This window comes from Saccopteryx bilineata, chromosome 2 (genome assembly GCF_036850765.1).
Source record: "Saccopteryx bilineata isolate mSacBil1 chromosome 2, mSacBil1_pri_phased_curated, whole genome shotgun sequence".
NCBI lineage: Eukaryota > Metazoa > Chordata > Mammalia > Chiroptera > Emballonuridae > Saccopteryx > Saccopteryx bilineata.
Genome location: NC_089491.1, coordinates 269,506,980 through 269,519,861, shown reverse-complemented (window position 1 = coordinate 269,519,861; position 12,882 = coordinate 269,506,980). Strand labels below are relative to the sequence as shown.

The following is a 12,882-nucleotide window of genomic DNA, read 5'->3' as shown; positions in this document are numbered from 1 at the left end:
CTTGGGGCCTTTGCACTTGTGTTCCTTTTCCCATGGCTGACTGACTCTTCCTCATTCAGGTCAGATGGCACCACTCAGAGTGTCCTCTCATGACCCAGTTTACCATATACCTTGACTTATTAAACAACTTAATAACAGGCTACTATTTGTCACTTTCCCCACCTCTGCCACTAATGGAGATATATGGTCTCATTTACCATTGTATCAGCAGAGCCTAAAATGTGGCACATAGTAAAATGAATACTCAACGTATACTGGAGTATTGAATGCTAGCATGCAAGGTTCTACTTTTAAACAAAAAGACAAGTGGCCTTGGAATATAAATTTTAAGTTCACAATTACTATAGTTTTGCTGAAGAATTTTAACACTTAATACAAAATTGAGATGAATTATACCATTTAAGAGGTAGCTACTAGGAATCTGAACAAAAAAAAACCAGGCAGAAATGCCAACTTAAAATAAAGGTATTTATATAAATTAACTCATTCAGTTTATAGCAGATTTGCTTTGCTTGATTCCAAAGAAGGAAGAATATATACTTCCCATTTTAATAAATCACATCAAATAAGGAGGAAGAGTTTCAACAACAAGGCCATGGATACATTGAAACCCCTTTTTATATTAAAAGTTAAAATGAAAGACAAATCCATATTGAACATAGTGATTGCAAAATATAATGCAATTCTGAACAATTAAAATTATGAAAATATACAAAATTGATGGGCGACACAGCTAGGTATTGTACATTTTTCATTATTTGGAGAACACTAAAAATTTCTCTACCTTTTTATCCACATCATACAGATGACTTAAACCAAATGTTTGCTTTGGAGAGTCTCAGGATCTCAGTAGTATAAAAAGCGGTAATTTTTCAGTCTGTAAACAGTAGTCGTGTTTTTCTCCTTTCCTTTTTTTTTAAATAGCAATTTACCACACAAAAACAAAAAACCCACACAAACCAAAAACAGCAGCAGCAGCAACGAGTTTGAGAATTCTCTTCAAATACCAATGACATAAAATTGCTGGAGAGGGTGCTTTTTACTCATGTAAGAATATATATATATATATATATATATATACACACACACACACACACACACACACACACATATATATATATTAACTGTACACAACTTATAGTGCATGACAGTTTCCAGAAGAACAAATTAATAAAAGATATTGGCCATTTCTGCATAATTTCATTCTTTTCACAACTTTCTTAAAACATAAGAGGTTGGATGGAGCTAATTGAAATGCTACACGTAGTAGGAATTTCAGCATAACAAAGGAAGCATATCCTCAACATAACAATGTCCCTAAAACCCACCTTTTGAGTTTTTTGTAAAGGTCCCAGATGTCCCTAAGCAAGAGACTATTAGGTAGACCACTGGAGTCACACACTGTCCCTGAGGACCAAGGCCAGCCCACTGAGCACACATATGCTAGATAGGTCAGGGTCAGCTGACGACTTGTTTCAAAGAGCATTTCTACTTTTATGTACAGTATTTTTGGATATTCAAAAAAACATCATTTCAGGAACACATGCCATACACACATCCCCCACCTCCAAACACACACAAAACTCCATTTAAATAGGCCACAATTATATGAAATTATGATATGTTGTCATTAAATTACAATTGGAATCAATCAGAATTTTCAATTCATCTTGTTAATCGGTTCTTCCTTTGGGGATGGGCTATGACAGCTGTGGCCACCAATTTACATTGAAAAAAAATTGAACATTGAAAAAAAATTGAAATTACTTGATGGGCTAGGATTTCCAACAAGTCTTATTTTAAACAGGTAATGTAGTAATTTTCTTAAAATTTTCCTTTTAAGTTTAAACAGTTATTAATCACCCTATCAAATTGTGAGTCTAAGCAAGTCAAGACAAGGAGACAAAATATAATTGCTTTGCGTACAGAGACATTTTTGAAAGAAAAAAGTATCACATTTCACTGGAGAAGTGAGTTGGGAACGATCCTTAGGGTCTTCTAGACCAGTCCTCCACCAGATGCTTGAATTTCCTCATCAAATTCATTTCTTTGCTCTTACGAAATGACTAACTTGAACAGTATTTGAGTAACAGAGACCAGAAACAGAAGCACAGATTCAAACAACAAAAAAAAGTTAACAAAGCAATTGTATAAAATGTACATTTTCTTTTCAAGAGCAACATTTATCCTTTCTGTCGGACCTATTTCAGAAGCTACCGTCTTAGGGAGCTCCAGGTGGACAATGTGCACACCATTCTGGTGTGAGTCTCTGTCTGAAGTGGACTGAACCTCCAAACCAATGGGGAACATTTCTTTTGCCAGCCTAAAACTTAAAACTTAGGTTAAGTCCATAATATACATTCTTTCCTTCCCAAACCGCCCCCCCCACTTAAAAAAAATTAAAGTATTATATCTTTATTTTCAAGCATATATATATATACACACACACATATATGCTTGAAACTATACATATATATGTAAAAGTATAACATATATATATATCTCACAAAACCAATGACATTGGTATTACACTTGCCTGCATAAATTATGTACACTTTTCTTCTTTTAAAGTGATTCCCATCTTTCCCAAAGGAACAAAAGACAGTCAGCTAGTCCTAAGCAGGCTTATAAATAAGTGGTTTGCACTGCTCTCCCCTCCAAACAGCTGTAAGTAACAGAAGCCTACCTGTGATGTAACTCTCACTGGAACTAGGATGGGGATGTCTCGGCTATCAGGACTATTAAGCCAAAAAATGAGCGCCTCTGGTTGTCTGAGTGGTACCCTTCAGTGGCAGGAGTTTATGCCAAAATTCCTCTGAGGCCCTTTGGGTACCTGCCTTGGGTTCTGTGGGAGCCGAGCAGCTGAGGAAGCCTCAAAACTAAATTGTTAACTTGGAAAGAGGGCCTGCTCCAGGTTGCGGTCCCCTTCTATTTCTCCTTTCTGCTTCCTAAGACTCAAGGAGCAGATCAAAATGTGCACTGATACAATACTAGGGCTACCCAGCTGCTCTGAGGTCGATGCTTTATGATTAATTTCTATTGCTGCTTTTATAGGACTCTCTCCCACCAGATGTTTCTGGCCAAAGAAGAGTGGGGTTCTCTTGTGGCTGCCATATGCATATGAACATGTATAAAAAGTGGTCAAACCCAGATGAGGGTCCTGCTTCTGGCTTATATACAATAATTTAATCAATTGTATACATTTAATACCTAAAAAATTAATTCACGATCAAAGTCCTTCATGCATTTTATGAGGAAGTTCTGGATTAAAACGATGGTCAACCAGATGTAGATTTTGCCTGGGAAGATAACATTTTCGGTTATAGAGTAACCAGTGCCTGCACTTCACACTTCCTTAAATTTTTAGTTTCTTTGTGGTCTCAAGTCTTTTTTTCAGCAGTTCCCCAATTTCCAGAAGTGAGTGCAGATAACTGCTCTGTACCTTCCCTTGGACAGTCTTTGAAAACTTTCTCTCTTCCTACAAAGGAGACAAGAATTAGTGGTGCTGCTCAGAGAACATCCCCCAGATTACAGTTCCTCAGAGATAAATTAAAATTACCATCACCTTTGATCTCTCTGCAAGTTCCATCAGAAAAGGGTGAATCATTTTCAATTTCATAAAATGTAATTTTGAGTTTTTGTTTTTTCTATAGTACTGTATTCAGGAAAGGGGATATGAGTTTCAAATAGAGAGGAAGTTTGAATTTGGTGTAAAAAGTAAAAAGTTAAACAGCTCTGAATCTACAACTATAAATTACCAGGTTTCTTTCTATGTAAGTGTTCCAAAAGGACCAGCAAATGCCTCTCCTCTCAAGGGAGGCAGAAGGCATGAATCCCACTTGGGATGATCTAATGACCTACTTCTCCAAGATTCAACTACTAGGCCTTTACTGGGTTCACAGTGCCCAGATGTCATAAAGGCTAGTGGTAGACACACATGTATTATAAGAATACAGAGGAGGGAGAGGTGGGGAGGGTTCTGGATGGTGGGACTGGGACATATGAGGTGAGGAACTGGGAGGTGCTATTCTCTATTTCCTAGTTCTCTTGTAACAAACAGATGTTTGTGTGTAAAGAAATGATGAAATTCTATCAAAAAATTAAAAATATATGGTCGAGGCTGACCAGGCGGTGGCACAATGGCACGGTCTTGGTCTGGGATGCCGAGGACCCAGGTTTGAAACCCTGAGGTCGCTGGTTTGAGCGAGGGCTCATCTGGCTTGAGCCAGGGGTCACTGGCTCAGCTACAGTCCCCTTGTCAAGGCACATATGAGAAGCAATCAATGAACAACTAAGGTGCTGCAACTATGAGTTGATGCTTCTCACCTCTCCCCCTTCCTGTCTGTCCCTGTCTGTACCTCCCTCTCTCTGTCTCTTTACTCTTTGAATTTTCCCCTCCATGGGCATATTTTACTTTTCAAAACAAAGTAAGGCTTAAAAAAAAAAACAACCCAGAGAATTAAGTAATTGATCAATTGATACTTCTAATCACCACTGCTCATTCTAATATGTCCAATGTAGCTGAATATATAGCTTGCAGGCAAAAACCAAACCTTAGTTTCCCTCTCAATACAGGTCTGCTTTCTTTCTCTATTCAGTCTTTGGAAATGTTGTGTTGAGCCTCTCCCCACAGTAACCACTCACACACACCACTGTGTTGAAGCTTTTTAAAAAAAGGAAGCTTACAATCTTTTACAGTTAGCATGCCAAACAAGACTCCCTTCTTTCTGTCCTAGGAAAGGTGGGGACTAGAGTGATGGTTGCCCTCGGATTACCAAATTACCAGGTGAGTTCTCCCACAGTAGAGGCTCTCCGGTCAGATGAAGCTCAGAGAAGCATTGCCCCACAATCAGCGTTTCACAGCAGGAGCAGCTAGCCAGAACTGTGTGGCCCCACCATCGCCCTCTGTCCTCTATCAAAATCCTAAACCTACTCCAAGCTGGTGAGCGCTCATTCACCAGACATACTGAAATCTTCAATGATTTCAGACTGACAACTTTAACTTATTTAATTTTGTGAAAAAATCCACATTTTAAAGGCTGGACATTATAGGGACTTGGTTAACAAAATTTAAAAATCTGATGACAGCTACGTTTGATCTCAAACTTTGTTCCATTCCCTTTTTGGCTGGCTTGCTCCAGCCTAATTATTATTGACAGAATTATTTCTGATGCCCAGCATCTCTCCTTTCTCAGGTAATTGCTGCCTGGGTGGCAAAGAGGCCAGCCAACCCAGCAGCAAGTAATTCTCACTCAACAAGATTGTCCCTGAATTTGCAAAAATATATCCGATTCCCTCTGGTGCTCCAAACAGGGACAGCCTTAATTCTACTCTTCACCAATTCTTCATTAGTTTTCACGGTAAAAGAACCATCCTCTCAATGTACAGAAAGAAGGGTGGGCAGAAGGGATGTGTGTGTGGAAATAAAAGAGATAGGAAATCCAGCCCCCCCGCCACACCCCCAGGAATACAACAAACTACTACTGCATGCACCTTCTAATCACAACTCCTGTAAAGAGAATGGTGGACTGAAACTTCATGTGTCCTTGTGATAAAGATAAGAATATTTGAACATTTCTGTATAACTTATTGCCTATATTCTCTTACCAGTGAGAGAGAAGTATCTTCTAAAATAAGCTCTTCAAGTTTAAGTGCAATTAGTTGTGTTTCAAGCCCTTTCATATGATCCACAATGTTGGAAATTAAAGTCTGAAGCCCAGTAATATAGTCTTGAAAACTGGTAAAGACAGGTGGCTGTAAAAAAGATTTTTAAAAATTAAGATTATCAAACAGATTTCCCATGCTTACATTATAGAAGCTATACTAACTTCATGCTATAGTGTTACTTAATGCTATTAACAGTAACAGGGATGAATACAGTTTTGGGTATTAACAGTCTAAAATCATGGTAAATTTAATGGCAACCAAATAATGCTAACTCAGAAACAATGACTTGGCATTTTTTAAAAATGAGATTTTAGTTCACCCTTGGGAACTAGAGATGAAATTCCAATCGGAAAATAACTTAGTTGATCACTGCTCAACTTTGGGCTGAGAATCTCCTGGAACACTAAAGGAGATGAGAGGAACCAAGACTTCATTTCTTCTCTTTATGTCTTTGAGATTTTCTCTAACGTTATCAACAAAAACAGAATATTTTAAGCTCTAATGAAAAAACGATGACTAAAGCCAAGAAAATTCTGAAAAAGAGTAGTTAAGGGGAATTTGCTCTACTAAATATATACTAGTTTATTATCCTTAAATCCATAAGGTACTGACATATAACTTGACAAAGTAAAAGTAAACAAGTCCAGGACAGACCAAATACAAGGGAGTTTTTTTGTTTTTAGTGAGAGGAGGGGAGGCAGAGACAGACTTCCCACATGCACCCTGACTAGGATCCACCCGGCAAGCCCACTAGGCGGCAATGCTCTGCCCATCTGGGGTCCTTGCTCCATTGTAACCAGAGCCATTTCTTTTAGCACTTGAGGTGAAGTCATAGAGCCATCCTCTGTGCCCTGGGCCAACTCACTCTAATTGAGCCATGGCTGCAGGAAGGAAGTAGAGAGAGAGAGAGAGAGAGAGAGAGAGGGAGAGTGAAGCAGGAGGAGGGGTGGAGAAGCAGATGGGCACTTCTCCTATGCATCCTGACCCGGAATCAAACCCGGGACTTCCAAACGCCAGGCCGATGCTATACCACTGAGCCAAATGGAAAGGAATTTGAATGGTGACATTTCCAAACAGTGATTTCAGGTGGATTAATGGTACTGAGATAACTAGCCAGATATTTTTGAAATATAAGACAGTAAATACCAAAATAAATTCCACATAGATTAAATATTTGAAAAAAAAAATCCACTGAAGTACCAGAAGAAAATTTAGGTAATGACTTCTGGAATCATAAATGAAAAGGCCTTTGTAGCAATTGTGAAGGGGATTATTCTTTTGAGTTCATTTTCAATTGTTTCATTGTTGGCATATAGAAAGGCTATTGACTTCTGTATGTTAATTTTACATCCTGCGACCTTACTGTATTGGCTTATTGTTTCTAGTAGTCTTTTTGTGGATTCTTTGGGGTTTTCAATGTATAGGATCATATCATCTGCAAAAAGTGATACCTTTACTTCTTCTTTTCCGATATGGATGCCTTTTATTTCTTTGTCTTGTCTTATTGCTCTGGCTAGAACCTCTAGTACCACATTAAATAAGACTGGAGAGAGTGGACAACCCTGTCTTGTTCCTGATTTAAGGGGAAAAGCCTTCAGTTTAGTGTCATTTAATACGATGTTAGCTGATGGTTTTATCATATATGGCCTTTATCATGTTGAGATATTTTCCTTCTATACCCATTTTGTTGTGAGTCTTAAACATAAAATTGTGTTGTATTTTATCGAAAGCCGAAAAGGCCTTTGTAAACATTATAAAGTAAGCTAGAAACCACTAAAAAAACACCAACATAAAAGACTAATAACAAACTAAAAAAATTGAGTCATGTATGATACAAGATTAGTAACACTATTACATTAAGAATCCAGTAGCTCAAAATATATCAATTGGGAAAATATGACTACCACAATAGGAAACTTGGGCAAAGAAAACACAGAAAATATAGCAAACAAATGCCAGAAACATATGATACAATTAAAAAAAGATAAACAGAAGAAAACTACCCAATATAGTAATAAGGCCAGCTTTTCACTCAAGAAGTCTTCTTTGAAGGTTCAATATCAATAGAATTTTTAAAATGCAAATGAGAAAAAAGGGAATAGCAATGTTTGCCTATCGGATGGATTAGGATATAGACTTACTCAACACTGTTAGGGATTATAAAAATGTACACAAATAGTAATTTCAGATCTAAGAGATATCATAAGGAATCATATTATAAATTCATCTTTGTTTATTTGCCCATATTTTAATAGCATAATTTAGAATATTTAAAAAATCAGAACCAACCAAAATATTCATCCTTGGGAATAAGTTATGGTATAATAATACAACAGGATAGCATATAACCATTAAAAATACTGACATAGCCCTGGCCGGTTGGCTCAGTGGTAGAGCGTCGGCCTGGCGTGCGGGGGACCCAGGTTCGATTCCCAGCCAGGGCACATAGGAGAAGCGCCCATTTGCTTCTGCACCCCCCCTCCTTCCTCTCTGTCTCTCTCTTCCCCTCCCGCAGCTGAGGCTCCATTGGAGCAAAGATGGCCCGGGCGCTGGGGATGGCTCCTTGGCCTCTGCCCCAGGCGCTAAAGTGGCTCTGGTTGCAACAGAGCAACGCCCCAGATGGGCAGAGCATCGCCCCCTGGTGGACATGCCGGGTGGATCCCGGTTGGGTACATGCGGGAGTCTGTCTGACTGCCTCCCCGTTTCCAACTTCAGAAAAATACAAAAAAAAAAAAAATACTGACATATATATATATATATATATATATATATATATATATTTACTGAAATGAGATATCCAAGATATCCTAGTAAATGAAACCAACAAACAAACAGGCCAACTGCAGAACCCACAGAGCACGAATCTGGTTTGTCTGCAGCGGCTGTCACTGGTCAATGGGAATACTGATGATCTTTCTTTTACACCTTAATCATAATAAGAAGAAAGGTATTTTTATTTTTTGAAATTAGAAAAGCAACAACTACAAAAACAACAAAATTAAAATACAAAAAGCTATTTGACAAGTACAAGAAGTGTATGCTTTCATTAGCAGAGAAAGTAACAGATCTTGACTTTCAGCTTTGCACTCATGATTGTTAAATTATTTTATACACAGTAAAAGAGAGAAGGTTCCCTCATTTAGCCTCTCATCCAAGTCTAAGTACACTTGGTTTCAGAATGAATGGTAACACCCAGCACATTGTCAAATCTAAATAATTCCTAAATTTATTATTCCTGCACTGTTATTGAATTGTGCAGGAAATCAAAATTATACAAAACCATCAACATTTTCAAATAGCAGTGATTACTAACTATATTCCTATAGTGAACAAAAACCTCCAATTAATGATAGGATCAATTCAAACATGAATAAAATAGCATGTCATGTGAAGAATAAATCCTAAATAATTTCCTAAATCCTAAATAAGAAAAAGGGTACAAATTATGTTAATATTTTATAAATTCAAAAATTAAAACCAAGGTGGAAAAAAATTTTAAAAAGGGGAAAAAGCACCTTTACAATAAAGATATCCAGTAGATACTTCTTACAATAATGGAACACCACAAGATTAGTGCCTTCTGATTTTGTGTGTGTGTGTGTGACAGAGACAGAGAGATGAACAGATAGGGACAGGAAGAGAGAGAGAGATGAGAAGCATCAATTCTTTGTTGCAGCACCTCAGTTGTTGATTGCTTTCTCATATGTGCCTTGACACTGGGGCTACAGCAGACTGAGTGACCCCTTGCTCAAGCCAGCAACCTTGGGTCCACGTTGGTGAGCTGTGCTCAAACCAGATGAGCCCGCACTCAAGCTGGCGACCTCGGGGTTTCAAACCTAAATCTCCTGCGTCCCAGTCAGATGCTCTATTCTCTGCACCACCACCTGGTCAGGCAGTGCCTCCTGATTTAATTTGCTAAGTAAGATATAGCATCTATGTTTAATTTAAATCTGGGGAAACAACCAAATTTAGATTGTGGGACAGTATACCAAAAACCTAGCTAGCTAGACTCTTTAATAATTAAGACAAGGCCCTGGCCAGTTGGCTCAGCGGTAGAGCGTTGGCCTGGCATGCGGGGGACCCGGGTTCGATTCCCGGCCAGGGCACATAGGAGAAGTGCCCATTTGCTTCTCCACCCCCACCCCCTCCTTCCTCTCTGTCTCTTTCTTCCCCTCCCGCAGCCAAGGCTCCATTGGAGCAAAGATGGCCCGGGCGCTGGGGATGGCTCCTTGGCCTCTGCCCCAGGCGCTAGAGTGGCTCTGGTCACGGCAGAGCGACGCCCCGGAGGGGCAGAGCATCGCCCCCTGGTGGGCAGAGCGTCGCCCCTGGTGGGCGTGCTGGGTGGATCCCGGTCAGGCGCATGCAGGAGTCTGACTGTCTCTCCCCATTTCCAGCTTCAGGAAAAAAATAAAATAAAAATAAAAAAATAATAATAATTAAGACAAACCAATAGGCTATGGAAATGTTCGAGAATTTTAAAATGTCAAATCTTGGCCCTGACTGATTGGCTCAGCAATAGAGTATTCACCTGGCATGTGGAAGACACAGGTTCGATTCCCAGTCAGGGCACACAGGCAACCATCCCCCCTTCTCTCTTCCTTTCCCACAGCCATGGCTCGATTTGAGCACATTGGCCCAGGGTGCTGAGGATCACTCTGTGGAGCCTTAGCAGGCGCTAAAAATAGCTTGGTTGTAAGAGGTCCCAGATGGGCAGAGTGTTGGCCCCAGATGGGGGGTTGCCAGGTAGATCCTGGTTGGGGCATATGTGGGAGTCTATCTATCTTCCCTCCTCTCACTTTAAATAAAATAAATAAATAATAAAAATGTTAGATCTTTAGTAGGATTCTAGTATTTTGAAAAAGGCTATGAAGGATGTAATTATTGTATCAATATTAAATTTATTGAGTACTGTGGTTTTGTAGAAGACTGCCCTTTGCTCTATCCTAGTGTGTTAAGGATCACAAAGTCTGTATTCTTCTTTAAAATGGTTCAACAAACAAAGAGAGGGAGTGGAGGGAGAATAAGAGAGAGAGAAATAAATGTGGCAAACTGTTAATGAGTGATGAGACTAGGTAATGCTATGTGGATGTCATTATACCAATCTTTCAGCTTTCCTGTAAGTATGTAACTTAAAAAAATAAAACTGTTGGGGAGAGAAAATAAATGCATATAGAATCCTAAAGTCTCTTTACAACATGCAGGAAAATAGTGAAAAGATAAAAGCAGCATGCAGCCAGATTATTACTTGTGTTTTCTGTTATTACCATGATGATGCTGGTTTCTTTTTTCTTCTTTTTCTTTTTCTGTAAATTTAATTTGTATGGTCGCAGGACACTTTCACAGTAACTGGACACCCAAAGGATAATAGAAATAGTCTGAAAGAGGAAAAATTACAAATTCATGAATAAAAATTACACTCAAGGTATCTGTCAGGAACAGTTCAATGTAATGAACTGATGAAACAAAGGAATTGACAGTTCTTTTAAACAAATCCTTTCAATTTCTCCTCTAACTCTCCACCCTCTAATTTCTATGATTACCACAATGATCCAGGTCTCTATCATCTCCTGCTTAGAATACTCTAACAGGTTCTAGCCAGTGGCTCAGTGAATAAAGCATCAGCCTGGTCTATGGACGTCCTGGGTTCAATTCATTCCTGGTCAGGGCACACAGAAGAAGTGTCCATCTGCTTCTCTCTCCCTCCTTCTCCCCTTTCCTTCCTCCCTCCCCTCCCACATCCAGTGGGGCTGAGGATAGCTTGGCTAGTCCAAGCATGTAATCCTCAAGTGCTAAATAGCTCAGTACTGGAGCATCAGCCCCAGACAGAGGTTGCCTGGTGAATCTCAGCCAGGGAACACACAGGAGCCTGTCTCACTATTTCCCTCCTCTCATTTAAAAAAAAAAGAATACTCTAATAGCTTATATTCTTTCTTTAGTTTCTCCTAACTCTAATCCCATCCTCCACGCAATGCAATTTCCTTTCTTTTCCATGTAGGAAGTGGGAACCCATTAACATACTTATCACTCAAGTTGAAAAGTTCAAATTCCTAAACATGGAATCCAAAGCTTCTTTACAAATATGTCTTTTCTCACCTACCTCTGCAGCCAGGTAAGATACTACCTTACTTGTACACCTTAACTTAAATATATATGGAGAATCTCCCATACATATATATATATATATATATATATATATATATCTCAAGTTAGGTATTTTCATGTCTTCTTCTCCTATGCTCCAGTGTATACATGTACACATACATGCAATTTTTACTCATTTATTCATTCAGTAAGTATATCTTAGGCACTTACACTGTGCAGTCACCAGAACAGAGAATTCTGTACTCAGGAAGCTTGCAGACTATCGGGGGAAGAAGAGTAAATAAACATGCCCCAGAAATTAAAGAAAATATAATAGATTATGAGTGTTGTGATCCTCCTCTTCTCTCGGCTAACAAGGAGGAGAGTTTTGCTACATCAGCTCCTGGATCCTCCTTTCATAAAGCAGAATCTAACTAATTAGAGGACAGCAACAACAAATAAAAGAAGCTGGAAGAATCAAACTACATAATAGCTGAGTTAAAAAGAAAAATGAACAGAAAATCAGAAAAATCTTTAAAGACAAGTAAAGGAATTTCAAGAACTTGACCTAACTAACACTGTGAATGAAATCTTGGTATTCATGTAAGGAGTTGCCTCAGAAAATTACTTACATTGCTTTCCAATTAATGAAAGGCAGGATGAGAGATTAAATTACAGGTATATGGTACCCATTATCTGTTCATTTTTGAAAAATTAATCCTACATATAATTTAGAAAAATCTAGTTTTTCAGGAAGAAAACAAAACATACCTCAACAAAGAAGACTAGATTTTCTAAAAGAGTCGGGTTTGTTTTCAAGTTACCATCCTTAACTTCTAACAGGTCACCTTTACATTTATTGAAGACATCTGAAAACAAAAGTATTTCATGGTTTTATTTAGTTTTTGTTTCAACATTATTTTTAGGAACACAATGCACAACCTACTAAAGAATAAGCAAATATAAAAGCTTAATCCAGAAAGCCTCTTCCTAACATACAATAAACCAAATACCAAAGAATATCTATGTTAAGCTCTTTAAAACACCATATGACTACTGCTCTACTGTTTTCAAAATTGAAAAGGTGGCTTTCTACATAAATCACACATTATAGGGTCTAAGCCTTCTCACAGA

At 38.5% G+C, this 12,882-nt stretch overlaps 1 protein-coding gene across 3 annotated transcripts in view; it reads right to left on the bottom strand.

Moving 5' to 3' along the window:
- Positions 1 to 797: 797 nt before the first annotated feature.
- The window catches only part of NAA25 (N-alpha-acetyltransferase 25, NatB auxiliary subunit), a 66,428-nt gene continuing 54,343 nt past the window's right edge, over positions 798 to 12,882 (bottom strand). For all 3 annotated transcript variants that reach the window (XM_066260536.1, XM_066260537.1, XM_066260539.1), the window contains 4 exons: positions 12,520 to 12,617; positions 10,932 to 11,042; positions 5,608 to 5,754; positions 798 to 3,478 (listed from right to left, as the gene is read on the bottom strand). In XM_066260536.1, coding sequence (XP_066116633.1) covers positions 3,356 to 3,478; positions 5,608 to 5,754; positions 10,932 to 11,042; positions 12,520 to 12,617 — 479 coding nt within the window. In that variant the 3' untranslated portion in view covers positions 798 to 3,355. The remainder of the gene's footprint in view (positions 3,479 to 5,607; positions 5,755 to 10,931; positions 11,043 to 12,519; positions 12,618 to 12,882) is intronic.